This window comes from Vigna unguiculata, chromosome 8 (assembly GCF_037176805.1).
Source record: "Vigna unguiculata cultivar grain cowpea cultivar isolate G323 ecotype 2 chromosome 8, ASM3717680v1, whole genome shotgun sequence".
In the NCBI taxonomy this organism is placed as follows: Eukaryota; Viridiplantae; Streptophyta; class Magnoliopsida; order Fabales; family Fabaceae; genus Vigna; species Vigna unguiculata.
This window is the reverse complement of record NC_140799.1, coordinates 36858838-36886337: the sequence shown is the minus strand read 5'-3', so window position 1 is coordinate 36886337 and position 27500 is coordinate 36858838. Positions and strand designations below refer to the sequence as shown.

The 27500-nt window shown below is 29.8% G+C and overlaps 4 protein-coding genes across 4 annotated transcripts; 2 read left to right on the top strand and 2 right to left on the bottom strand.

The window, feature by feature from the left end:
- The first annotated feature begins 7168 nt into the window (after nt 1–7168).
- Nucleotides 7169–9920, top strand: LOC114193511 (uncharacterized). The gene is made up of 3 exons (XM_028083339.2): nt 7169–7632; nt 7876–8241; nt 9126–9920. Exons 1-3 carry the CDS (start codon nt 7351–7353, stop codon nt 9777–9779), a joined length of 1302 nt encoding a protein of 433 aa, XP_027939140.1. The 5' UTR covers nt 7169–7350; the 3' UTR covers nt 9780–9920.
- A 1436-nt stretch (nt 9921–11356) lies between these two features.
- Nucleotides 11357–12047, bottom strand: LOC114193942 (18.2 kDa class I heat shock protein-like). Its single transcript, XM_028083945.2, has one exon. It carries the CDS (start codon nt 11991–11993, stop codon nt 11535–11537), a length of 459 nt encoding a protein of 152 aa, XP_027939746.1. The 5' UTR covers nt 11994–12047; the 3' UTR covers nt 11357–11534.
- A 3173-nt stretch (nt 12048–15220) lies between these two features.
- LOC114195670 (17.5 kDa class I heat shock protein) lies at nt 15221–16060 on the top strand. The gene has a single exon (XM_028086217.2). It carries the CDS (start codon nt 15405–15407, stop codon nt 15873–15875), a length of 471 nt encoding a protein of 156 aa, XP_027942018.1. The 5' UTR covers nt 15221–15404; the 3' UTR covers nt 15876–16060.
- Nucleotides 16061–24700: 8640 nt separating this feature from the next.
- On the bottom strand, nt 24701–25518 carry LOC114193439 (17.8 kDa class I heat shock protein-like). Its single transcript, XM_028083243.2, has one exon. The coding sequence runs from the start codon at nt 25399–25401 to the stop codon at nt 24919–24921; it is 483 nt and encodes a 160-aa protein (XP_027939044.1). The 5' UTR covers nt 25402–25518; the 3' UTR covers nt 24701–24918.
- Between the last annotated feature and the right edge of the window lie 1982 nt (nt 25519–27500).

Below are 27500 nucleotides of genomic sequence, written 5' to 3'. Positions count from 1 at the left end.
CACTATTTTAAATTTTTTGTTTTCAAGATACTAATTATTTATTTATTGGATTTTTTTTTGAATTTACTCGTTTTTGGAGTTTATTTATGCAATAAAAAAACACATACACCCATCATTTCCTCATATTAGACTATAGTTTTATTTTCATGTTTATAAGTTTATATTATTATTATTATTATTATTATTATTATTATTCTTTGTAAACTACTGTACAACACAACTTACATAATCATTAAAAAATATTAATAAAAAAATTAATACTAATTAATGTTTATAATTACAATAGAAATTAATTTTAAGATAAGTGATTTTTACTATGCTTAATTTACTTGTTGTTTAAATATATATATATATATATATATATATATATATATATATAAAATTACAATTAATATTCTATTTTAATTAATATAGTTCTATATTTATTTATTTAGATATTTATAGTAAATCTTTTACATGTGTATCAATTGTGAAATAATATCCTATGGTTAACTTTTACAAATATGATGAAATTTAAGTTTAATTTAATTTTAAAAAAATAGAAAAGAAAATTTATTTCTCTTTATGTAGTCTAATTTTGTTTTATTTATAATTAATATGATATTTTTGTGTCCCATATAATTAACCATGATGAAAAGCGAGAAAAATATAATGACAAATTTCATAGATCCAAATCTTAATAAAAATAAATTTTGAATATTATTAATACCATGTTAAAGAAAAATAAATAAAATAATACATTAACAAAAATGTGTCTTTTTTATAGAAAAATAGAATTGAAGTTTTAATTGCATTAGACGAAGGAGTTGCAAATAATCTAGAAAAATAGACAAGAAAAATGAATTAAAAAATATAGGTGGGACATCAATGTCTCAAGAAAGATTAATTGGGACAGTTTGGTCAGCTTTAGTATTGACAAATTATGCCTATGGTTCAAATCCTTGATTTGTTTGACCAGCTTCAGTATTAGTTAGTTGTGTCTTTTAAACACTAGTCAACTATTCAAAACTTCTATAGTCCGTCCAATTCCTTTTGTTGCACAACATCCATAAATAAATGTGAAGATTATGTCATCTATAGTTTTTATTCATAAATATGTGGAAACTTTTTTGGATATTAGGGGCATGACAAATCTGAAAAAAAAAATTGGATCTTAGGTGCATGACAAATCTCAAATGATGATTATGTCATCTTCTCTATCTATTTTATCAGTCATCTCACATGTTAAACAAGTGATTTCTTTAAATTTTTTTTAGGCTTGTTCTTGCTTATGTTTTTTAAATTCTTCAAAGATAAAATTTGTGCAAAACAATTAAACAAAAAAGTATAAGTTCAAAGTTTTCTACAAAATTTTACTCTGCACCAAGCTTAGCGTTGATATGCTCTTGTCTTTGTTGATTGCAGCAATTATTATATTCTCTCGAGCTTTCATTCAATCTTTTTTCTTTAAATTAAATGCTTAAAAATGGACTAAAAATCACAGCACTTGATTTCACAAGCTAAAATTAAAAAAAAAAACACTTAAAATCATAAATTAGAATAAGCATTCCTACAACCTGTCTGTTTTTTTCAAAACTGCACCTTTCACCACATAGATCCAAAAAGTATGTTCTAACATTCAAATTGAATATCATTTAATAAAAAGTGCAATGAAAGAAAGAATCAACCCAATTGGATAATTGCGGAGAAAGTTATGCATCAAACAAACAACAAAGGTCAAGACGTCCTCTACAATTCGTCTGGAATTTTCGAAATTAAACTACACATTCCATAGACCTCCAAAAATTATGTTCTTACACTCAAACTAAAGATCAATTGAATCTAGAATGTATAGAGAAAAGAATCAGCTAAATTGGATCACTGTGGAGAAAGTTATGCGTTAAACAAGCAATAAAGGTCAAAGTTGTCCTATACGGTTCGTCTGGTAATTTCAAAATTAAACTACATCTTCCATAGACCTCCAAAAATTATGTTTGTACATTCAAATTAAAGATAATTGAATCAAGAATATAAAGAAAAATTAATCAGCTCAATTGTATAATTGTGGTCAAAGTTATGCATCAAACAAGCAAAGTGGTCAGAGTTGTCAAATTTGAAATTTACACAATCAGCAGATTTTATGCAGAAAATTTTTTCCTTCGATCAGCAACAATAACAACAAAATTATTTTGCATATTTTCAAATGATTGATGCATCTATTGTCTCCCCTCTGAGATCTCATTCCAATGGCACAAAACACATTTTCAAACAAGTAAAAGGAATATGTATATCTTAAACTCGCCTCTTGTTTGAGATATATGTGAAAGCAATTTAGAAATGAAAATTAACACTTTACAAAATACAAAACTCAAACTAACTATACAAATATGGTTTTTACATAGTATGCATAGATTCACAAAAAGAATGGTTAAAACTACCAAATACTTAAACTAAATCCCAAGCAACGACGCTAAAAACTTGATAATTATATCTTAACCATTTCCTAGCAAGTGCACTAGTAGTATCAACAAGTATCGTATCCACAAGGATTTAACAAGTGTATTGATAGTTTGTTGTTGGGATTTTTGATTGTGATAGAGTATATGTAGATAGATAGTCATAATTATATAGATTGAGTGGAGTATGGGCTATGATTTGATTTCATCTCATCTTCTTCTACTACACCATTACCATCTTGTTTACTTACTATGCAAATCATTCAATGTCAATATCCTGGGAGTACTCCTTCTCTGTAGATCTAGGTTCATCCCTGCAAAACTAAAACCTAAGGACTTCAAACTAGTACAATTCCTCAACTCCTGGTAGAATGAATCCTTGCTTTAATATGCAAGACTCGTTGAATAAATCCTTGCTTTCATGTGCAAGACTCTTTCATCCAGCATCCCCTCTAAGTACCAAAAAAGCACTAGTACATGTATGGTGATTTGATTGGACCTTAGTTTGAGAACATTTTCCCAACTCAATCCAAACCAGTTAAAGAGATGAGTGATCAGGTCATCATTAAGCATAAATCAAACCACAAACAATTGAATGAAAGCATAGATAAATACCTAAGAAGTAGAAGTGTATAAAATCAGAATTGAGTACATCAAACCTGGATACGAGGGAGTTCAACTACTCATAGAATATTATAATGAAATTTCAATAGCATCTACACATAAGATTTACACTAAGAGCATTTCCCTCAAGCCTCACATATCGTATTCTCTCCTATAGCTACATTTCTAACACTCCACTCAATTTCTTCATAAGTGGGTTTCCTTCTCAACTCCTTTATCCTGGTGCTTAGCACTTGACCTTTTTCTCTTGGGAGAATTTTCTCGACTGTTCAGCCTTATGGATTTGTTCTTCAAATTTTCTTGCAAAGAAGGTTTCCTCATGAGGTTCAACTCCATTTGTTGTACTCAGCCAAAATGTCAAAATATGTTGTTTTGTCTTTTCTACTTCCATGGCTCAACACTAGTGACCGTAGCTCAGCTGCATACTTGTTATTTTATCTCATATTTATTGCAAAACAACAAAATATCATAACAATTCATAAAACTTTAATTTTCACTACACCATTATGTGTCTTAGGTGGTTTGTTTTATACACAAATAATATCATCGGATATATGTCAATTTCAAATGAAAATTTTAATTATTCTTGACACTTATCAATATATTTAAATTAATATAAATAAAAATATTTTCTTTTAATTTTAATGTATTTATATATTTTTTATTTTAATTTTAGTATATATATATATATATATATATATTGTATTTTCTACTTTTTATAAAATCATTAATTAATTACTTATTGTTGCTAAAATGCCGTTGATCCCTATAGAGCAACGTAAACTTTGAACTCAATGTGATTAAATATATTAATTAATTAATTAGTTAAAAGGTACAAAAACACTGAACTGTTGTAATAAGTAATAACATAGAAGCCTGGTTGTAATTTTTATAAAATAAAATGAACTTCTGTCTTTAGAAAAATGAATTTCCTTCTCAGTGTCAAATACTTTCTTCAGCATTTGCTCCTTTTTCATACCAAAATGCTAATTCTCTCGAAATAAAAAAAGAATACTTACTTTTTGTTTTAATAATACCCATTTTAAAAGTTTTTCCACTGCAGTTAAGGAGATTCGAATTTGTTTGAAATAATGTCCAGTTATTTCTCAAGCAAAAATTACCTCCAGATACTTTTGGACTTACTATGATATTAATTAGTGTGGATGATTAATCTTTTTAATATATTTTATTGACTCTCATTTGAATTTTTTTATTTACTGAGGAATGCTTTTAGGGTAATAAGGAATCTCAAGATTATCTAATTTTTACATTTTTCCTAACATGCGTTTAGTGATTAGTAATAAAATATTATTATACTCTTCACTCATCTATAGTTTTTATTCATAAATATGTGTATTTCTCGTTTATGTTTACTAATGTTTACAACAATAATTAATATTTTAATTTTTAAAACTTTTATATATCTTTTTTTCAACGTATAAATGTATTGTACTTTTATTATTTTTTTTCTACTTTATTCATTTAAATAATTTTATAAAATAAATCTAACTCATTTAAATATAATTTTATATTATTTTTAACATCAAAGACAATTTGATAATATTATTTTTCTTTCAATTAAAATTAATTTTTAATCAATCATAACAATCAAATTATTTACAAAATTTTATAAACTTTACCTCTAAATTCATTCAATTTCACCATTCAAATTCCTTTAAAATAATAACACAAACTCCACTTTCTAATCCACTCAAATCCATTTTATCTCTCTCCCAAATCAATCTTTTCAAGTGAATACACCCCAAAAACATACCTTTAAGATGAATGTATATATAAACTAATAATAGTTTTATTGTCTTAATTTGTAATTTAAGTATTTTTTTAATTTCTTATCAGATTTGTTTGTTATATTGAGTAAATATGTTTTTTATATATTTTAATTCTGCATTATTTAATTGTTATGTTAATGGGCGTGTGACTATGAAAATGTTCCGTGGTCTTAATTTTTAATATATACCTATTAACAAACATGATATTTAGTGATTAATATAGAGTAATATTAATAACAAATTATTTTTATTATTTTATTAAAATTGTATTAAGTAATAAAGTAGACATACTTTATCACAACTTTCATATAATCATTATATATAGATGAATCTCACATTACTTAACACTTTTGAATAAAAACAGTAATTTACATTAATCACAATATTATTTTAAGACATTAAAAATAAATAAATAAAATAACGACCATATCATTTAATTAAATAACAGTAATTTAATTCAAAAATATAAAAATTATTGAGTACTAATATATATATATATATATATATATATATATATATATATATATATATAATCCTTTAATAAATACCCAGTTAAAAATATCTCAAAATTTATAAAATACTTACAACTCAATCAACACCGTTCATATATTAAAACTTTTTCCTCTTTCTATCTCCTTAAGAAAACTATTCACTCCAAACTCAACCTATAAGGCAAGCCCCTTTCAGTACTTGGTATCAAATATCGAATGGAACATATCAATACAATATAATATCAAACAAAAATCATTGTCATGAATATCCAGTTAAACTAATTGTGATATATTGAACAGACACTTTCCTTCTTAATTATATAAAACTTATACACACAAAAAAAATTCATAAATAACAAAACTCTCGATGGTTGTAACAACATCATACATAGTTAATTGGTGCAGCATTTTCATGAACGTGAATGAAATGATTCAGAATCGAGAAACGACAAGTTATGTTTTGTCGCATAACAGGTTCTTGTCACCAATAATCAGAAATAGGATCCAACCACAGCTCATGTGGCCCTGTTCACCGGAGACATGAACAAATTCATGTGAGCCTAACCTATAACCAGCAACCACCAATTGCCAGGGCCATGGGCTACCATTCTCAATTACAATTACAATTTTAGAATGTTGGTCGCATCTTTCATATCTTGCATTCTTGTTCCAAACATGAATCTTTATGTTCTTCGTATGCATCATGTGTTGCCCCCGACATTATCTCAACTTAAAAGGTATCGTATCTTCAATAACCATCATCTTATCCTTTTAACTAGTTTGCAATTATTAGGTAAAAAAAGACAAAGCTTACATAAAAGTATTCATGCCATTGTAGGAGGTAACAAAGTTTGAATTGTGGGGTAATTACTCTCTTTTCTCCCAATTGAGCTTCTCTTTTTTCTTTTCTTCAATTTCACTTTTATTTTAAGTTGTTTACCTCTGAATCAAATTCACTTATTGTGTATGTGTGTGTCTCAAGAGAAACTATCCCAATTGTGTAGCGGCCACACTAAGTATATACATATTTCACTTCCTCACAAGTTGTGTACTTAATTAATTATAATATTACTATGCGAAAGAGAAAGAACACCAGATTGTTACATCATTGAATTTCCATTTACGTTTTTACTCAAAAGGAACAACAACAAAAAAAACTATATAATTTTATTACGGATTTTTAGAATTGATTCTTTCACTTACCTTCCAGTTTTATATTAAGTCTGACAGACACAATATAAAATTTGGTCAAATTTTGCAAAATTTAATATCAAACACTTTGGTGAAATCTTGGTAGTTTGGAGATTAAACGGGTAAAAATAAAAATGTGAAGAATCATACAAACTCGTAAAATCATTATCTTAAGAAGATGTTAATTTTTTATGTGTAGGTTAAATTTAATGTTGTATTGATATTGTATATTTTATTTCTGTGTCAGAAATATCCCTAATTAAATATATGGGACACATTTGGGTTAATAATTTAGCTAAAATGCGATGCAATAAATATTTGCAATTTGGAGTTTAGAAAGACTATAAGGTATGAACCGGAGGACTTTTATGAGGATTTGGCCTTTCATTTTGTGACAGAGTAAATAAAGATAAGCAGCTACAACCTAACTTAGCATGTTCCCTTTAGAAAAAATAAAAAAGTTAGAGATGAAAACCTTAAAATTATTCAAACATGTACATTAAATTTAAAGGGAAACCTTAAGTTATTAAGAATAGTACGAGAGGCGTGCGAACACGACGAGAAAAAACAAGTGAGGGTCCCCATAGTTTGGTTGTTAATCTTTTTCCAAAGTAACATACTCAATACTCAACAACACTCGTATAACTATATCCTTCTCCCTTTCAGTTCAAGACTCCAACCCTCTCTTTTCTCTTCTCTTTCGTCACTTCCTCATCTCATAAGCTTTCTCAATCAACCCATAAACATTTTCTTCATTTCATGCTCATCAAAATCAAACCACATTTTCTTTGATTTCTGCTTCCTATATCTCTCTCTGCAATGAAGAAGCTCTGTCCCAATCTTGCTCGCGAGGATGGGCTCCAAACGGTGCTGGAGGTTCCCATCCCAGAAGAGATTTTCACCATCAAAAGCGGAACCAGCAGAGCTTGGCATAACATGAAGTCATGGATGAAGCCAAACGTTGAATCTTCTACATCATCATCACTCTATGGAGACCAAAATACTGATATGCAACTCTTGCTTGGTGTTGTTGGCGCACCATTGATCCCTCTTCCCATCACCTCTCACAACCAACCCATCACCATTAAATCCCATAACATTGTTAGTACACTAGTTACCAACACAACATTCTCTCTGTTTTCCACGCAGTTTTTATATGTTTTTAATACTGTTTTTCAATTTGGAGTTTCACTTCAGTAATCGATGTTATTTTTTAACGCAAAAATTTACTATTATGCCGATTACTGATATGAAACTCGAATTCCCATGGAAAAGCTACCCCAGAAAGCATCTGAAGAAGTACTAGTGTATATGTATCTAAAGTTTGAATCTTTCATTGTGAAGGAGGCTTCGATGGCGAAATACATAGTGAAACAGTACGTGGCGGCTGTGGGAGGAGAGAGAGCTTTGAATTGGGTGGAAAGCATGTACGCGATGGGGGAGGTGAGAGTAGGGGCAACAGAGTTTTCAGGAGGGGAAGAATGTGCGAGTAAGAAGAAGATGGTGAAGGTGAAGAAGATGCAGAAGAAAGGTGAAGTGGGAGGGTTTGTGGTGTGGCAGAAGAAGCCAGAACTGTGGTGTTTGGAGCTGGTTGTTTCCGGTTACAAAATCAGTGCCGGGAGTGATGGAAAAGTGGCATGGAGGCAAACACCTTGGCACCATTCTCATGCTTCTCGTGGCCCACCAAGACCACTCAGGCGTTTACTTCAGGTAATTTCTCTTTAAAGTTCACCAATATCTTTATCTTTTTCAGTTTTTTCCCCTTTAATTTGAGTTCTTAAATTATGATTAGGATTTGATGTGTTATATTCTGAACCGTGTTCTTGCACTAAGAGTTGTTTCCTCTTTGATTTCATGAGTCACTCAAGTGTGAGTGTGAATCTGAATTGAATGTGTTCCCAAATACGTTGCATTTTGTATTTTGTTCTTCTAGCTCCCTAGAACAGAAAAGCTAGTTTGAACATGTTTTCAACCGCTGCCTAACCAAATGTTACTCTCCCAAAACCAGGTGCTTCCTTTTCAAAAAAGAACACCAGAACTTTTTCTCAGAAAAGTCAAATTACTTTCCTCATTTTTTTGCACAGAAATTAATAACCTACCCCTCCCAGAACGCAATGGCGTCTACATTTATTAACAAAAGTCAACAATTTAATATGTAATACAAAAAAATTTCTTCTTATATAGTCTGAACCCAAAAGTATAATACTCCTCCACTTAGGTGGTTAACAATACCTACCTCATTCCAGAAGTCAACAACATCTATCTTCATTCTTCAGTGCATGACAACTGGTTTATCCATTTTTTCAAGTCCTTCAAGCCTTTCAACACGTAATCGCATTTAAACATGACGTGAAGTATGACTAACAATAACCATCATATGCATTATCAATAGCCATGATTGACGTATCATAATTACACGACCATTCCATGCTTCTTAAGCCTTATCAATCAATCCTTCAAACCAAGGATTGTGCTAATAAACTAAACACTACTAGCTGGTGTCAAATCACAGACGCATTACTTCGTGTTTATGAATTCTGCATAAACACTGTCATCTATTCTGCAATTTTTTGACAGTTAATGCCTTTAAACAGGGTCTTGATCCAAGGTCCACGGCCAATTTGTTCAACAACTCCATATGCATTGGAGAGAAGACGGTGAATGACGAAGAATGTTTCATATTAAAACTTGAAGCAGATTCCAATTCACTTCAAACAAGAAGTAGCAGCAACGTAGAGATTATACGCCACACTGTGTGGGGCTACTTCAGCCAAAGAACAGGTCTTTTGGTCCAATTAGAAGACTCTCACTTGCTGAAACTCAAAACCACAGCAAGTGATTCTATATTCTGGGAAACCAACATGGAGTCTCTGATACAAGACTACAAATTTGTAGATGGAATTAACATAGCACATGCAGGAAAAACATGGGTGACATTGTCTAGGTTTGGTGAAGGCCCTGAGGGCCATTCCAAAACCAGAGTAAAAGAGGTTTGGAAGATTGAAGAAGTGGATTTTAACATCAAAGGGTTGTCCATTGATTGCTTCCTACCACCGAGTGATTTGAAGAAAGAGGAAGAAAAAGTGGTGGAAGAGTGTAGGGTGCCTGCAAGCAATAATACAAAGTTACCTTACAAGATTCAATCTGCTTCTTTTAAGATTAGTGTTTCCAAAGTAGCTGCTGTTAATGTGGATGATTCAAGTGGTAGTGAAAGTGATGATGATGATGATGAAGAAGAAGACATGTAAATCAGTACCTTCCATTTTGTAAGAGCACACCATTTCATTTGTGGAGCTTGGTCAAGCATGTAGGAAATATATATATATATATATATAGTGTATGTCAAATAACATCAGTATGAGACTAAAATCGTTTCTAAAAAACTAAAACATGGTTCAGTCTAATATTAAATATTTGAGTAATTACTGGTTCTCAAATGAAGAATCTATTTATATGAATACTAAGTTATAGTAATACCTATGTTGATGTCTATATGTGAACTAGAAATAAAACACATAGAAGTAATACACATCGAGAGATAATGTTTCAAACACTCGGTATTTATCTAAAAAATACTTTATTGTTGCAGCTTGTTTATAAGTTAAATTTGTGTTAAGAACTTGTATTGTATATTAGATCATATGTAACAAAACTTACTATAAGCACTGAATGATGTAATGGATCTTCAACAATCCTATCAGAAAACACTCATTACATTAAAACGTTCAAATACTTCAAAAAAAAAAGTAAAACACAGTCAAATTTAAAAAAATAAATAAATATAGAAAGTGAAAGATAAATTCTTTAAAAACTACTTTGAAATCGTGAATGGAAATGGTTTCCATCAAAGTAAATTCCTATTTGTTTTAAGATTAGAGAGGATTAGCCTTACTCCCTCTTGGACTAAAAGTTATGCATAAAAAAGTCCAAAAAACAAATCATAAAAAAATGGACTAGGTTGGCCCAGGTCCTTGCACAGTTTAACAATTCGGCCTACTGTATAAGTACTTTTCAACGGAAATCATGAAATACAGGGTCGGATTCACAACTTAAGCTTTTTATTTCATAAAATTAATCTAAATTAAAAAATTTAATTACAAATATAAATAATAAACATTTATTTAAACTTAAAAATATTCTTTTGAAATAAATATTTAGATTATACAGACACAAAAGAAAAATAGAAATTTGTTTATTTAATTAAAGAAACACATTTGTAAAAATATATACAAAACATTCATTTTAATCTGTAAAATCACGTTATAAATAAACTAACAAGTGACATGTGTATGTGTATATAGTTTTGAACAAGACGCATTAATCTTAGAAGCTATATTTTCTTCGTCTTAATTATCTTATAATTACCTATACAATGTCCTATTTAAGTTTTTTATTATTTCTTTTATTCATTTTAAGTTTACTCATGAGAGAAGGTCTCTGTTTTGTTTTTATTTTCAAAATGGAGTTTTCTTTCTCTCCATTTTTTCATATTAATGTTTTTTCACTAAGGTTTTAATATTTTTTAATTAGCTTGAATGATTATCTTTTTCTTTAAAAGGGGTTTGAATTGAGGATAAATTATTTTAGGCACCATTATGTCTCAGTGTACATAACTTTTACTCAAGTTTCTGTTTCTCTCCATGTAGATTAAGGAGACCGTTTAATCTTATTCAAAGTATCAAATAATAAATTAATAAATTAAACTATTTCATCATATTCAACCTATATATATATATATATATATATATATATATATATATATATATATATATATATATATATATATATATATATATATATACTGCAATAAAAGATAAACAGAGGCTAACATAAGTGATTTGAGTTAACCTTTTATTGAAAATTCTTCTTCAAAAGTGACAGTTAATTGAAACATGTAACGGAAAACATCACAACCACAACATTAGAACTTCACATAACTGCAATGCATGATGATACATAGGAACACAAACAGAACACAGAATATAGAAGAAAGAGACATAGATCTAGCCAGAGATTTGAATCGACTTCATCTGAGGTTTGTTCTCTTCCTCTTTAGGTACAGTAACAGTGAGCACCCCATTTTCCATAGCAGCCTTGATCTCTTCCATTTTTGCATTCTCGGGAAGCCTGAACCTCCTCACGAACTTCCCAGAGCTTCTCTCAACGCGGTGCCACTTATCATCCTTCTCTTCCTTCTCTCTGCTTCTCTCTCCACTAATCTGCAGCACCCTCCCATCTTCCACTTCCACCTTCACCTCCTCCTTCTTCAACCCAGGAAGATCCACGCTGAACACGTGAGCCTCTGCACTCTCTTTCCAATCCACGCGAGTGTTGACCATGGCATTGCCTTCTCCACCCAACGAAGCCAAGGGGAACCCTCCCCAAGGGTCAAATATATCCTCAAACAAAGGATCGTACACGTTGCTTCGTCGACTACCGAAGATGTTTGGGATGAGAGCCATGGCTATTACAGGATTTTCAATTCCACACTTTCTTTGTTGTGAAGAAGAAACTGAGGAACTTTTATATAGGAACAAATTGAGGGCATGGCTGTGGTTTGAACATGTGTGCATGATCTGGCGTTGAGAAGGGAAAGGGGACATTCGAGGTGTTGCAAGAGCAAATGTTTAGCTGTATTAAGTGTTATGCAAAAGTGCAGACACGTCCCAAAGTTCTTTTTTTTCATGCATGAGAAAATGTTCACTTACCATATAGTAGGCTTTCTGAATCATCATTTACAATCTCATAGGATACACTGAGTTCTGTTCACCATAAAATAAAATAAAAACGTACTTATATATATATATATATATATATATATATATATATATATATATATATATATATATATATATATATTACTTATGGAAAGTATATATCAATATAAAATGTTTTTTTTCTCAAAAACACAACTTAAAAAGAAATTAAATCCTGTTGCGCTTGAACTAATTATTTATTATATATGTAATATGATTTTTTACTTCCTTAATGTGTACTTTTGGACATATTTAAATAATAAGGATATAGAAAATAATAAGAATCGAAGTGGTATATTTGAGATGGAATACGGATACCACAACTAAAATTTTGAACTTTTGTGTCAATTTAATGTGATATTTAGTGACGGCTATAACTGTTATTATTTTCTCCACCGTCAGTTAATTAACTGTCACCAAATTTAACGCTACAAAGTCATCATAACATTAATTTAATGTAATCGTCGGACAATTGTTACTAAAATTTTGAAACATCAATTTTAACCACCTCTAAAGACTTTTTAATTTAAAAAAAAAAAACTTAGCGACACTTTAAACCGTCAATAAGATTAAAAATTTAAATATTTTCGTGGCGGTTATAACGGCCAATAAATCTAGGAATTTAAAAAATTTCATGACAGTTGTAACATCCACTTAGTCTATAAATTTAAAGTATTTTAAAGGTAGAAATCAAGTTAGGGTTCAAGAATTGAAGATGGGATTAGGATTTATGAAACTTAAAATAATTTACATGAAGAATAAAGACAAATGAAGCATACTTACTTAAAGGAGAAGAAGATGGCTCCGAAGATGACTTTAATTGGGAGCTGGGAATAACTTCCATTAACCATTAATGAGCATTAGAAAAAGAAATCAGAGGACAATACAATGAATGAGCTCTTCTACAACGAAAATGTTTACCTAAAGGGAAGAGTGAAAACAGTTCTTCTTCTATAGCAGGAATGAAGATGTAATGAGAAAGAGAAAAAAAAATACCTAAAACTTCCCATCAGTTGTAAAAAGACTCTAAATACATTATATTTTTTTTTTCAAAAAGAGAATGTTGGTTTTCTTTAAAGGCCAGCAAATATCTACCATTATAAAATCTTTTTCTTATAGTGATATATTAATTGTAAATATTCATCCAATTTCGTTTGTATAAATAAATTTATTTTTAAAATAAAAAATTGTTTCTAATTAATGATAGGTAAGAAAATTTGAAATAATTTTTTTTATAGATTTTTAAATTTTAATTTTAGCACAAAAAGTGTGAAAACTTAGAAAATGGTAGTTTAGAAGGGGTAAGTGTTTTAAAATAATAAAATTTAATAATTTTATTATTAAATTGCTTAAGTATAAATAGAAAATCTAAAAACAAGTATTATTAGTTATAAACACTTTATCTCTCTAGAAACTATTCTTTTAGCATCTTTTATATTATCTCTAAAAAATCTCACGTCAATCAGAGATAGTTAGGGGATCCTTGAGGTGAGCTCTCTATTTTTGTTCAATTAATTTCTCAAACAGAGTAAGTTGATCTTATTTTCTCTGGTTTAGTTTAGATTCCAATGCATGCGGAGAATTTCAAACCGCATGTGTTCTTTGAGCTTCTTTCATGTTTTTCCACTCGTTAGTGATCCTGATGATGTTCTCTGATCATGTTTTTATTATTCTTAGGTTAAGGGTTAAGTTGTGATCTCTGTTAAGTTTAAAAAGGATTTGATACTCAAATTGGGTCGTCTGTATTAATTTACGGATAAGAGAAATTAATTGTGTTATTTTAAAACTCAAACATATTAGAATTATATAAAGAATGATTTATATTTTGAAATATGAAATTCAAACTAAGAAATGTTGTATGATAGTTATGAAAAATGGAATTTTTATCTACTTACTTGAGAATAACTAATGTTTTAGTTGTGCATTTGAGATGTATTGATGTATGTATTCAGGATGAATTGGTGTTTGTGACTGGATTGTATCTGTTAAAATTTTTGGGAAGTATAACTTGATTTTCGTAATGCAAAATTATAAAAAAAATATGTTTTGCATAATTATACATATTTGTTGGGCGATTTCTTAAGACAAATAAAAATATTTATATATTGATAAATATTTATTACTCTTTTAAGAATATAACAAATAAAATTAAAATATATTTTCAGTAAAATTAAATTTTTGTGCATATGTTACATTCTTTAAAGGGAACTTGGTGCAGGATATATCTTTTCTGTTAATACGAATTGAGTAAATTGGTTTAGTATAATTTAAATGATATTTGCAAACTCAAATATGAATTAATTAAATGTGTAAAGAGATGAGTCAGAGTCGTTGATTTATCATTGGGTCGATCACGTCATTTCACGCGTCTACTTTTCAATTATTCTGATTGAACGGTTTGAATGTTAGAAGTATTGTTCGATGTGATAATGAACAGACATATACTAATTTTGGGTACTTTTTTCTCTTTTAATATGCGATTTTAGTATTAATTTATTTATAAAATGATTATATTTGGGTACTACTAAAAAAAATTGGCTAATTTAATTATTAATTATAAAATCTGTAGAAAAAATATTTTTGAAATTAATTATTTTTCTATTTTCATTTTAAGTGGTTGATCTTTTAAAAAACCAATAGTTATGCATAGTTATGACTATTGCATGCTTTTAAATCTTGATCTTAGCTTATTAATTAATAATATTGTAATTTTAAATAAAAATATTAATTACTTAATGATACTTAAAAATTTAATACCTGACTCCGAAAAATAATACTTTTATAGCAAATATGGTGATCGGTGATGTGAATGCAGCCGTACACGTGGCAGTGGTGTGTTAAAATACTCTTTGTTTGTTCCCGAAACATCTTCATGGTTCTTTACGTCCACGCTGGCATCTCCTTCATTCATCAATCAGAAGTTACATACATACATTCTTCAGAACCGTCTAAACACTTCTTCTCTTTTCTGCCATCACTCGACCCATCATGAAACCTCGCGAACACCATCCTCACTCCATATAAATACGCTTCTTCTTCTCCACTTTCTCATCACTCAGCAAAATCTCATCGCAATAACAAAGCTTAGTTCTACCCATCAACAACTCTCGCAAAACGATGTCGCTCATTCCAAGTTTCTTCGGCACAGGGCGAAGGACCAACGTCTTCGACCCCTTCTCCCTTGACGTGTGGGACCCATTCGAAACCGCACTCTCCTTTCCGCGCTCCGAGGTCTCGAGCGAGACGGCGGCGATCGCCAACACGCGCATCGACTGGAAGGAGACGCCGGAGGCGCACGTGTTCAAAGCGGATCTCCCGGGGCTGAAGAAGGAAGAGGTGAAGGTGGAGATCGAGGAGGGGAGGGTGCTTCAGATCAGCGGCCAGAGGACGAAGGAGAAGGAGGACAAGAACGACAAGTGGCACCGCGTGGAGCGTAGCAGCGGCAGCTTCCTCCGCCGCTTCCGGCTGCCGGAGAACGCCAAAGTCAATGAGGTTAAGGCTGCTATGGAGAACGGAGTGCTCACAGTCACTGTTCCCAAGGAGGAAGTGAAGAAGCCCGATGTGAAACCCGTTCAGATCACTGGCTAGGCTCCCCAATCTTACCTATGTGCTCGGAATGAAACGATGATGTTGTGTCTTTTCTGTATGGTTTTTCTTTTTTTACTCTTTATCTGTCTCGGTCTGACAGAGTTGAATAAATGTATGTGCTTGAATTGAGTTAAAGGAGTGTCAGATACTACTGAAATGTTATAGCAGTGTTTGTGTTTCAGAAACTTGTTTCATAATGTGAAGTTTTATGATTCCCTGCATAATACACTGCGCAATATCAAAATATATATCGAAATGAAAATGTTTGTTTTTAATCGATAAAAGATATGTTTTAACATATTTAATAATAATATAACATGAACATGGAGTCCCAAGGGGGGTCGGAAAAGATAAAATGTTATGCTTGTAGTTAAATTGGATATTTCTCAAGAGATTGTCCAAACATAGCAAATCTTTATATAAAAGAAGCAGAACTCATCAAATCTTGCCATATGAATTTTCTTTTGATCGATGAAGACGTATCTACTGATTCTGAAATATTATCAGCCAAAAATTATGACTTAATAAATGATTTCACAAATAATGAATTTATTAATACAATTTCGAATTAAATGACAAATATAATGAATTAGGTGAAATATTAGATGATTCGGGATATTATCTAATGAATATAACTGAAACAAATATATGTCATCATACATTACAATACTTTTCAGGACCAACATCCATTCCCTGCTAGTATTGTGATAGGTATTTTCATAAATCACAAAGGGCTCATTGTCCTTTATGCTACAAAAATTTTTGTATAAAATGTATTACAACACATCTAAAAATACAAGAAATACCAATCTTTTTAGAACAAAAAGAAAACATAAAAGATAAAAACATAATTGATACTAGGACTTCAATTTTAGAAACCAGAGTAAATAACCTTGAAGAAAAAATCCTTCGTCTAGAACAAATAATCCAAGATTCTGAAACAAGCACCATCTCAAAAAACATACAAAATAACATGATGGGAACCACAGAATGTATCCCATTGGTTTGCAACGAAAAACAACTAATATCTGTTAAAGTATTAGTAAAACTAAATTTTTCAAAACAAAACAAAAACCCTGCTAAGGAAGAAATCATACAGGCCCTCTTAGACATAGGATGTTTGAGACAGTCGTCTGCAGAACAAAAGTACCTTCATATATGATTACTAAGAGTAAACATATACAAAAAACAAGAACTATGTCTGGAATAGTAATGATAAATGATGAAGAAATAAACAATATTTCTCTTCAATTCAGTACAAATTGTGACCTATTTGGCTAAAAAATACATCTTAAAACCATGCGTGTAGAAAATTTAGTCCCTTCAAAACAAAGCATGATTATTGGTTTAGATTTTATATTAGGCCATAATAGAACTAACACTATAAATAAGGATTATGTCATTATTAGTGATAAAACACAAATGTCACCCATATGAATCTTGGAAAAACGATGAGGTAACCCCCATGTTAAATAACCTCTCAATAAGAATACAACATATTATTAAATAACACTCTTAGTAATCATATATGAAGGTACTTTTGTTCTGCAGACGACTGTCTCAGAACATCCTGTGTCTAAGAGGGCCTGTATGATTTCTTCCTTAGCAGGGTTTTTGTTTTGTTTTGGAAAATTTAATTTTACTAATACTTTAACAGATATTAGTTGTTTTTCGTTGCAAACCAATGGGATACATTCTGTGGTTCCCATCATGTTATTTTGTATGTTTTTTGAGATGGTGCTTGTTTCAGAATCTTGGATTATTTGTTCTAGACGAAGGATTTTTTCTTCAAGGTTATTTACTCTGGTTTCTAAAATTGAAGTCCTAGTATCAATTATGTTTTTATCTTTTATGTTTTCTTTTTGTTCTAAAAAGATTGGTATTTCTTGTAATTTTAGATGTATTGTAATACATTTTATACAAAAATTTTTGTAGCATAAAGGACAATGAGCCCTTTGTGATTTATGAAAATACCTATCACAATACTAGCAGGGAATGGATGTTGGTCCTGAAAAGTATTGTAATGTATGATGACATATATTTGTTTCAGTTATATTCATTAGATAATATCCCGAATCATCTAATATTTCGCCTAATTCATTATATTTGTCATTTAATTCGAAATCGTATTCTTTAGGGTAAATTTGGATAAATTCATTATTTGCGAAATCATTTATTAAGTCATAATTTTTGGGTTGTTTTTCTAAATTAATTTCATCATTGAATTCTGTTATACTAACTACTGATAATATTTTAGAATCAGTAGATACGTCTTCATCGATCGGAAGAAGATTCATATGGCAAGATTTGATGAGTTCTGCTTCTTTTGTATAAAGATTTGCTATGTTTGGACAATCTCTTGAGAAATGTTCAGTTTGGCTACAAGCATAACATTTTAATGTTTGTTTGTAGTTTTTATTTTCTCTAAATTTTCTAACGTGTCTGTTAGGATTTAGAGTTGGTTTCCTAGAATTTGAGGATCTTATAGTATAAGTTTTTCTAGAATTAGTTGGTCTTTGTACAGTCGATTGAGACTTATGACTATAAGATTGGCTATATCTAGGTTTTCTTCTGGGCATATATTTTTTATTTTGATTGTATTGTTGTGGAGTGTATATTTGTTTACAAATTCTAGAATCAAAATTTTTTAATTGTTTTTGTATTGCAATATGTGTACAAGTGTCTTCCATTACTTTCATAATATGTTGTATTCTTATTGAGAGGTTATTTAACATGGGGGTTACCTCATCGTTTTTCCAAGATTCTCTGATTTTCTGGCCTAATTTTCCTGGAAGTTTGAGAAACATCTTTTCTCCAACACTTATATCATGAAAACATCCGGCTATAGAGGCATACATGAGATAATCTTGTAAAAATTCTTTGATTTTTCCAAAATATGTTATAGACAACCTTTCTAGATGTCCTAAATAAATTTGTTGTCTGAGTGTATTCCCATCATTTGCAGATTGAGAAGTGAGTAATCTTTGTATTAGAGAGCAAAAATTATAAATGTTAGGACATGGTTGGATTACTAATGTATTTAATTATGTTGGGTAATTTTTTTTAAAAGATTCCCAACATGCTCTGGCTATATCACCTAAGTAGGTTTCACCTTTAGCAATCATGTCCTGTGAAGACTGAACTTCCTTTTCGTAATGGATACCATAATCACGGATTACAGTAGCAGTCCATTGTTCAATGTATGTTGGTAATAATTGAGGGTCAATTCCTCCTATATTTAATAAAAGATTTGGCAAAGGGAAATTTGGTTCTATTGGGAGCCTCTTCCCCTGTGTTGTATATTGATTATCTGTAAAAGTAACATTTGTTGGGGATTCTCTGGGTATGATCCAGTAGAATAGCTTTGTGTACCAACATGTTCTAACTGATAACTGTTGGGGTTTACTGATCCTACACTTGTATTGACGAAACCTATTGTAGATAAAGGTTCTGATATTACTGAAGAGCTGTCTTCTTTGTCTAAATATAGGTTATCAAGAAAATTATTTATGATATCGTCTGTTTCATCATAAATATCTTCAATATCTATGTTTGTAGAGGGATCTAAAGATCCTTGTCTATACATGGCTATAATTGCCTGATGATGATTCCATTCTTCATCAGTCATTTCATCATCTTCGTATTGTATGGTATTCATCATGGAAATGTGTTCGTTATCAGGAATGGCTGAAGTGCTATGCCTATTTTCGGCTAACCTATCTTGTTCTAAGTCAAGTCGTGGTATATTTGTGTAATCTACAAAACTTAGACTAAGTCCTTTAGATCTGTTATGTAAAATGGCAGATGAAGGGGCTGTAATTGGGTTATTTTCTTCTCTGGGTAAATGTGTTTGCCATAAATGTCCTTCATTTCTTCTTGTGAAGGCTTGAGCTGGCAAGAATTGTGTACCATAAGAGCTAATGGCTTCTTCTAATGGTCTAGTGTTTATTCTATACATAGAAGAAATATGGTTACTTATTCTTCCTATGAAGGTTATGTCTAAATGTAGATTTTCACCCATCCAATTGGGTCCAAAACCTATCGTTTGTACTTCTAGGTTTATATGATTTATAAAATCTTGTAAAGTTAATGTGAAATTTGGAGCAAGATAAATAAGGGAAAAGGGTTGATTTAAATCTACTTCTAAAATCCCTATTACACTTTGTGAATCATTATTCTGAAATCTTGAATCGTGTAGAACTATTAAAGCTCTAGCTCCAATCATATGTCTGGCTAAGGATCTTACTCCAATGGTAATTAACCCCATGTGGACATATCTTCCTTGTTGATTTTGTAATTGTCTTCCTGTTTGTGGAGATATTAGAGGGATTATCTCATAGGTATTGTCAGGGAGATGAAAATCTTCTATTCTCCTATATCGATAGAGGCTTGTTCGTTCTGAACTTAGCCATCCTATGTTGTATAATTGTCTAGGATTTAGAGAATCTATCCTTGAGTTAGATCCTATATCTGTATTTTGGTGTATGTCTACTAAATCTTCTAATGTTAGTAGTTCTTTGTCTATTTAAGAATCTATCTAAAATTCCTGGATGTTGTATAAGATTTTGACTTCTAGTCTGATGTTCCCTTAATCTTCTGGGGGTTCCAGGGAATCTTTGTGTGCTACTAGGTTCTGTTGTACTATTCATATTAATATTATCAGTTTGTGTTTGTGTAGACGTATTGGTTTGTGTCATCATTACAAACTATTTTCATTGTTTGAAGAAGGTGCTGCGTTGGTACTTGCAGCTTTTGAATCTTTTTTAGTTGTAACTTTGATAAATTTCTGTGAATTTTTAGAAGTTGCTTTTATATGTGTATGTGTCCCTAAAGATAGTTTTGATACTTGCTTTATAAGACCATCTATGTCTTTGGACAAGTTCGTCTTTTTAGTAGAATCAATCATATGATTCAATTTTCTAGAAACTTCTTCTAGAAGAGTTATTATAGTGTTATTTTGTCCTATAAGGACTGTGTGTACAGGGTCTACTTCTGAAGTAGGTTTTTTATAACCTACAGGAGGAGAGTTTGTAATTTTTTCAACAGCAGTTAGAGTTGATTTGTAATCGGAGCCTAGAAATGGTTGTATGTTATCCATTAAAACAGAAAAATAAGAAAGCAGTGTAGGCAAAACAGAAAAGCAGTATAGAAGCAGTATAGTCAAAGAGGAAAAGCAGTAGTAAGAGATAAGAGGCAGGAATCTACGGAATACACTATAGAGTAATACTTATAAAAGAATATAGGTAATCATAAGGCTCAAAAACTTTTTTTTTTTTTTACACTTTTTAAACACATATAATCAAGAAAATATGTATGTAAAGAGTGTCGCAATATGCAAAGTATTCCTCAACCCTCAGAGGCAGATCAAATGGGACTTATGGCTCTGTTGGCTCTTCTGGCCATAACCTGCCCGATCTATAAAGGGTATCCTAGCGAATACAAGCCACTTCCATCACATAAATATTCAAAAGGTATCCAAGGATTTCTCGCTCTGATACCAGGATAGAAAAAGGGGGGGTCGGAAACTTATGAGAATATAAATCTGGCAGAGCCGGTTAGATATTCTCTCATAAGTTTACAAGCAAGGGAAAAATAAAGACAGAAAGATAAAATTCTGTACATAGGTTCGGAAACTTATGAGAATATAAATCTGGCAGAGCCGGTTAGATATCAGTACTCTTAATAATAGATATTTATGATGAAGCTCACTTTAAGGATAACATTATATCTGAAATTTATTTGTCAGGTTTTGGTAGTAAGTAGTGAAGAAAAGAAGCTTTGGCTCGTTTTGGCTCGTGGGAATAAGATAAAAGCTGGTAGAACTGAAATTGATGTCTGAACAATCGTAGACAGTTGGAGGAAGTTGGAATTTTACACTATAATAAATGTTTTGTAACTGTTTATGTAGGTACAACAAGTCTGGCTTCATCCTCATTGAAAAAATAAGCTCACTTAAGAAATGGTTGAGTTATTTTAAAGATTTTTTATGTCCAATTTCACTTTTGTCTTGGATCTTAATTTGACTTTCAAAAATTGACTGTTATTACTGTTATTATTAATGCTAGTAGCAATAAGAGAAGGTTTATTGTAGGATTTGGGAAAAGTCAAATAGATTTATTCTGATGTTTCTATAAATGAACATAGCAATTAACATTAAGACTGTTTTTTTTAATTGAAAATTTATGAAATTTGACTAGTCCCTTACTTAAATATTAATGAATACTTTAATGATGATTCTCGTACTATGCACAAAGACCTTATTAGGATGACAAACATCACAACAACAAGCCTCAAGTAATAGATGATAATTTTATTGTATGGTTCATTTTGAATTCATTATATTATTGCCTCAAGTAATAGATGATAATTTTCTTGTATGGTTCATTTTGAATTCATTATATTATTGCTTGAGTATGTTGAGTATGGTATGTTCAAATAAACTATAATATCATGGAAGATAAATAAAATGTGTATGAATTTCACAATATGTTAAGAGGAAATCAAACTCCTTAGACTCTGAATTTAAGAAGTCACTCTTTTTATTATGTGAAAAATTAAGTAATTAGAAAAAAAGTTATAAGAAACATGAAAAAGGTAAAATGTACCACTAAAATAAAATAGATAAAGTACAAACTTAAACAATCTTTAGTAATTTTTTCTTATTAGCTTTCTTTCCTACTCTCTCATTTTGTATAGAGATAACTTTTTAAGTTTTAAGTTTGGTTTCTCCTGAAACAATATATTTTTAAATTCATTTTTAAATTATGTACAGTTTACTTGTCTTTCATAATATTTTCATAGTATTATAGTTCACTTAAAACATACCACCTTTAACGGGTCTATAATGAACTATACAAGAAAAATATTATTTATTACTATTGAAGGAACTCAAGTTTTATGACAATGTTTGTCATATTAATTAAGTGTTTGTGCATTGTAAAAAACCATCAAACTTAATGATGGTTAAGGTACTCATTAATATTCGAGCAATGAACTACTCTTCCACATATTTCATAATGACAATGTTTGTCATATTAATTAAGTGTTTATGCATAGTACAAAAATCATCAAACATAATGAAACTTAATGATAGTTAAAGTGCTAATTAATATTCGAGCAAAGAACTACTCTTCCACATATTTTATAAATTTGGTTACATTTTCAATTTAGAAAGAAAAGACTCAATATTACTTGTTATGCTCATTTATATAAAGAAAATAATCTTTTAAAAATTAAATTTTGACAACCTTTTTTTATGAGGTGACATCTCTTAATTGACTACCTATTTTTCCATTCATCTATTTTTTACATTTATTTATTTTTCTATATTATAAAACTACTTAAAAGATGACATTCTAATTTAGAAGAAAATTATCAAAATTTAATAATAATTTTCTTTCATATAAAGATTAAGACAAATATGTTTGAACTCTTCATTGTTACTAACATCAGTAGTAGTATAAGATTTTTCACACTTAAAAAGTCAAATCAAAATCCAATATACTTGAATAAAAATTAACTTATTAACTTCACTTAGGAAAATCTAAATCATTAAATAAATCAACCAACATAACAAGTAAACGTGAATATATAAAAAGATTCTCACACAAATAAACATTATATGTATATTAATGTTCTTCTTTCAGAGATAAAATAATATACAAACATGATACTAATAATATTATAATATTTTCACATATAAGTAAAAAAGTAATACTAAAGATTGAAAGTTCATCGGCAAGTTTTTTTTTTCTCTAGTTTTCGCACTACACAACTTAATGTAAAGAAGAGAAAGAAATGTGAAGAAGAGGAAGATGTGAATAAACATGGAAATAATATATTGGTTTAGTTCATGTGATTTAAAAGTTGCTTCTCAAATAAATATTTAATAAGAAAGTTTAATAAATAAAAAGGTACGATAAAAAAATGTTTCTAATAAAGAAAAAATTTCAGAAAAGAAAACAATACATAATAATGAAGACACATGAATGAAAAAAAATATATTAGGATTTAAAGGCTACCATTTTATTATAGCACGATTTTGAAAAACTAATTCTTCCAAAATCAAAAATAGGCTTTACAATAATGAGAAATATATGTCACGAATACCCTTTTTATTTTCTTTTTCAGTTATTTTTTTTAAAATTATGTAATTATAACACGTGTAAAAACCTTCTTTTTGTGGTCCTAGATATGTAAAAAAACTATTGATGAGTTTGATTTAGACTGTGATAATTAACAGGAAAAGAACAAATAATTTCAAATCAAATAATTGAAAGGACTCTAAAATTGCTATTGACTCGTGAAAATATCAAAATTGGACCAGCTACTTGTTTAAGACACGTGTTCGGCATTCTCCGACGACGAACAAAGTCTAACCATCTTCACTTCCAACGATGGTGGTTGAGAAAAATCTCTTACCAATTAAACATCAATTAAATATTTTACCAGTGTATTTAATTCGAAATCGAAGTCAAGTTTAAATATTATTTCTTTTCCTTACTTTTCTGAAGCGATTTTTAAAAATAAAATTATAACAAAATTTAACATTTGAAAAGAACAATATCTTAGAAATATCATCGTTGTTCTTAACAATATTGCTATTACACGAACTTGAATCAGAACATTAACGTTATTTATAAAACTGTGACATGTTCAAAAAAAAAAAAACCTCAAAACACGATCCTTATTGTTAACTATGCCAGAAGACCTTGAATCGGATCGGAACAAATATTGATTATCAGCTTCTATTAGAGCCTCCTCCACCAAATCAAATCTTCAAGCATAAAAAAACAGAAGAAAAAGCAACAACAGCCATGGTCGAGTGACAGAGAATACATGAACTTTCTGCTTATTAAGATTATAACTGTTTATCCATGCATTCAACAGAAGCCTTTACAAGTTAATTACAACACCCAAACTTCCCATAACCACCGCATTACAGAACATGACACAAATATAAACAACACGGAAACACACGAAACAACGGAACACAGTTTTTTGAAAAGTGAAATGGTTGTGAGATCTGAACCATAAGACCTAATTAACCAGAAATTTTAACCGATTTGACCTCAGGCTTCTTCTCTTCCTCTTTAGGAACAGTAACAGTGAGCACCCCATTCTCCATAGCAGCCTTAACCTGATCTACTTTAGCATTCTCGGGAAGCCAGAACCTTCTAATGAATTTCCCAGTTCTTCGTTCAACGCGGTGCCATCTATCATCTTTCTCTTCCTTCTCTCTGCTTCTCTCTCCACTGATCTGCAGCACCTTCCCATCTTCCACCTCCACCTTCACCTCCTCCTTCTTCAACCCGGGAAGGTCCACGTTGAACACGTGAGCCTGCGGCGTCTCCTTCCAGTCCACGCGAGTGTTGGCTATGGCGCTGCTTTCATCACCGGAGGAAGTGAGGTTGGCCAGAGTAGCTGAAAGGGGAAACCCCTCAAAAGGGTCCCATATATCCAGAGAGAAAGGGTCGTCGAAGACGTTGCTTCGTTTACCACCGAAGAAGCTAGGGATTAGAGACATCGTTATTGCTATCTTTATCTCTTCTCCTTTTGATCAAAAGTTGTTGCTGACTGAATCTCTTCTTCAAATCAACTGTGTCTGATACTGGGAATGAAAAGCGAAAGCTATATATAAGTTTCAAGAGAAGTGCTGAGGATTTTCCAGAATTTTCTATTCAGATGGTGATGGATCAGAAACGTGCTTCTCTTAACCTTCTACGTCTTTCTATTACAAAACCATGTTAATTTCAAAACAATTTAAAATATGCTGTTAAGAATCTTCTAATTCTATTTAACTATAGATTATTATGCAATTAAAATTATTATCAACACCGTCTTTTAACACTTTTTTCTTTTTCAGTTGAATACCATGAGATTTAGTAAATCTTGTATCTTATTTAATAAATGTGTATCCTGGTTTTGAAAATTCTAGTTAAAAAATAAGTGTACTAACATTATGTAGAGATGTAGTTTCTAAAATGTCATGCTTTTTATTTTTAACATAATTTGATTTATTGATTATAGTTTCCTGAATTTATTTGAAAATAATGCTCTGTAAAGAACATATTTTATACTTTTGTCACGTGAAATGTATAAAATCAAAGTTAAACAGCTAAAACAGCATGAAACAAATTTGCGAAAAAGATTAAGGGAAAAATTGTGAAATTAAAAATTGGAGGAATTAAATATTATCTTTCTTCTTTTATTTTCTTTTCTTTGTGAGAGTTTTTGGTTTGATGTTAATTACACATGTTAATGTCAAAACGTAAGAAATTAGATATTTTAATATGAGACACGTATATACATTTGATATTTTTTTAATGTAATATTTAATCTATAAAATAATAATATTTTAATAATGATAATAATTTATAATTTTTTATTTTAATAATTTTAATATATATTATTTTAATTTAAATTTATAAAATAACAATAATATATTTATTATACATTATTCAATAATGGTTGTATATCAAATAATATATATTTTATTATTTTCCAAATCAACAGATATACATGTCATACCAATATCGTAAGAGTGGATATAGATTATGCATTCTTTAGAAAAAGCAGTCTCAAGTAGATGAGAATCCAAATATGCAATTTATGTAATTCAATTTCTCAGGTGTTACCTGGATTGGGCTGGTATGCAACTTCGGCCCAAAAGCTCTTTCGGACATGCCAAAAATTATCAGCTACAGATGTGCACAATGGAGATGATCAACCTTATTCAATGAGCACAATCCTTAAAAAATTGCCATGAATTAAAATTAATTTATTCATAAACTAAAATAAATAATTTGATAAATTAAGACTTTAACCAAGATATTTTGAATGAGACCAATTAGATTCATTAAGCTTATATTTCCTGATTTTATGACCATATTTATTTGTTGCAAAGAATGAATAAAAATTTAAAGAAATAATATTTATGGATAAATTTAAGATTTCATTTTCAGACTTGTTATAAACATTAACATATGCAACACAACAAAAGCTACTAATTTTCTTTTTGGTATTTAATATCTAACTAATAATGATGGGATTGAATTTTGCAACTTTTATTTTAGAGTACATTAATTTACCCCCTTTACCATTTGTATTTTTATATTTATTTACCAATATTTTATTTTCATTATATAGAAACTTATGATAAAAATTGAAAGTATTTCTTCTATTGTAAATTATAATCATAATTTCTTAAAGAAAAAATATATGTTTTTATAACTATTTTCATATAAATATGTTACTATAGTTTTCCTTTTTTATTTTGATAGAAAATTACATATTATCCTATTACTCTTAGAATTATGACATTCTAAAAGTGAATAAAATGAATTACAATTACTTTTAATTTATATTTTTTTTATACTATCAATAGAAAGTATAGATATATTTGTAATTAATTTTAATATAATAATTAACTTTTAATATATTTTTATTACTATAACGGAATAGACAAAGTACGGGGATTTATATTCCTCATCTTTTAATCTTTTAATCAATTAGACAATAATTATAACTACCATTATTTTAATATTTAATTATCATTATTATTATTATTATAATGAAAAGATGAAAAGATTGAATGCTACCTGCTACTAAGAAAATTATAATAGG

Coding starts and splice junctions, on each gene's coding strand:
- LOC114193942 (XM_028083945.2), bottom strand. CDS start 11,993: ATGGCTCTCATCCCAAACATCTTCGGTAGTCGACGAAGCAACGTGTAC.
- LOC114193511 (XM_028083339.2), top strand. CDS start 7,351: ATGAAGAAGCTCTGTCCCAATCTTGCTCGCGAGGATGGGCTCCAAACG. Junction 7,633..7,875: donor CCATTAAATCCCATAACATT/GTTAGTACACTA, acceptor TTCATTGTGAAG/GAGGCTTCGATGGCGAAATA. Junction 8,242..9,125: donor CACTCAGGCGTTTACTTCAG/GTAATTTCTCTT, acceptor GCCTTTAAACAG/GGTCTTGATCCAAGGTCCAC.
- LOC114195670 (XM_028086217.2), top strand. CDS start 15,405: ATGTCGCTCATTCCAAGTTTCTTCGGCACAGGGCGAAGGACCAACGTC.
- LOC114193439 (XM_028083243.2), bottom strand. CDS start 25,401: ATGTCTCTAATCCCTAGCTTCTTCGGTGGTAAACGAAGCAACGTCTTC.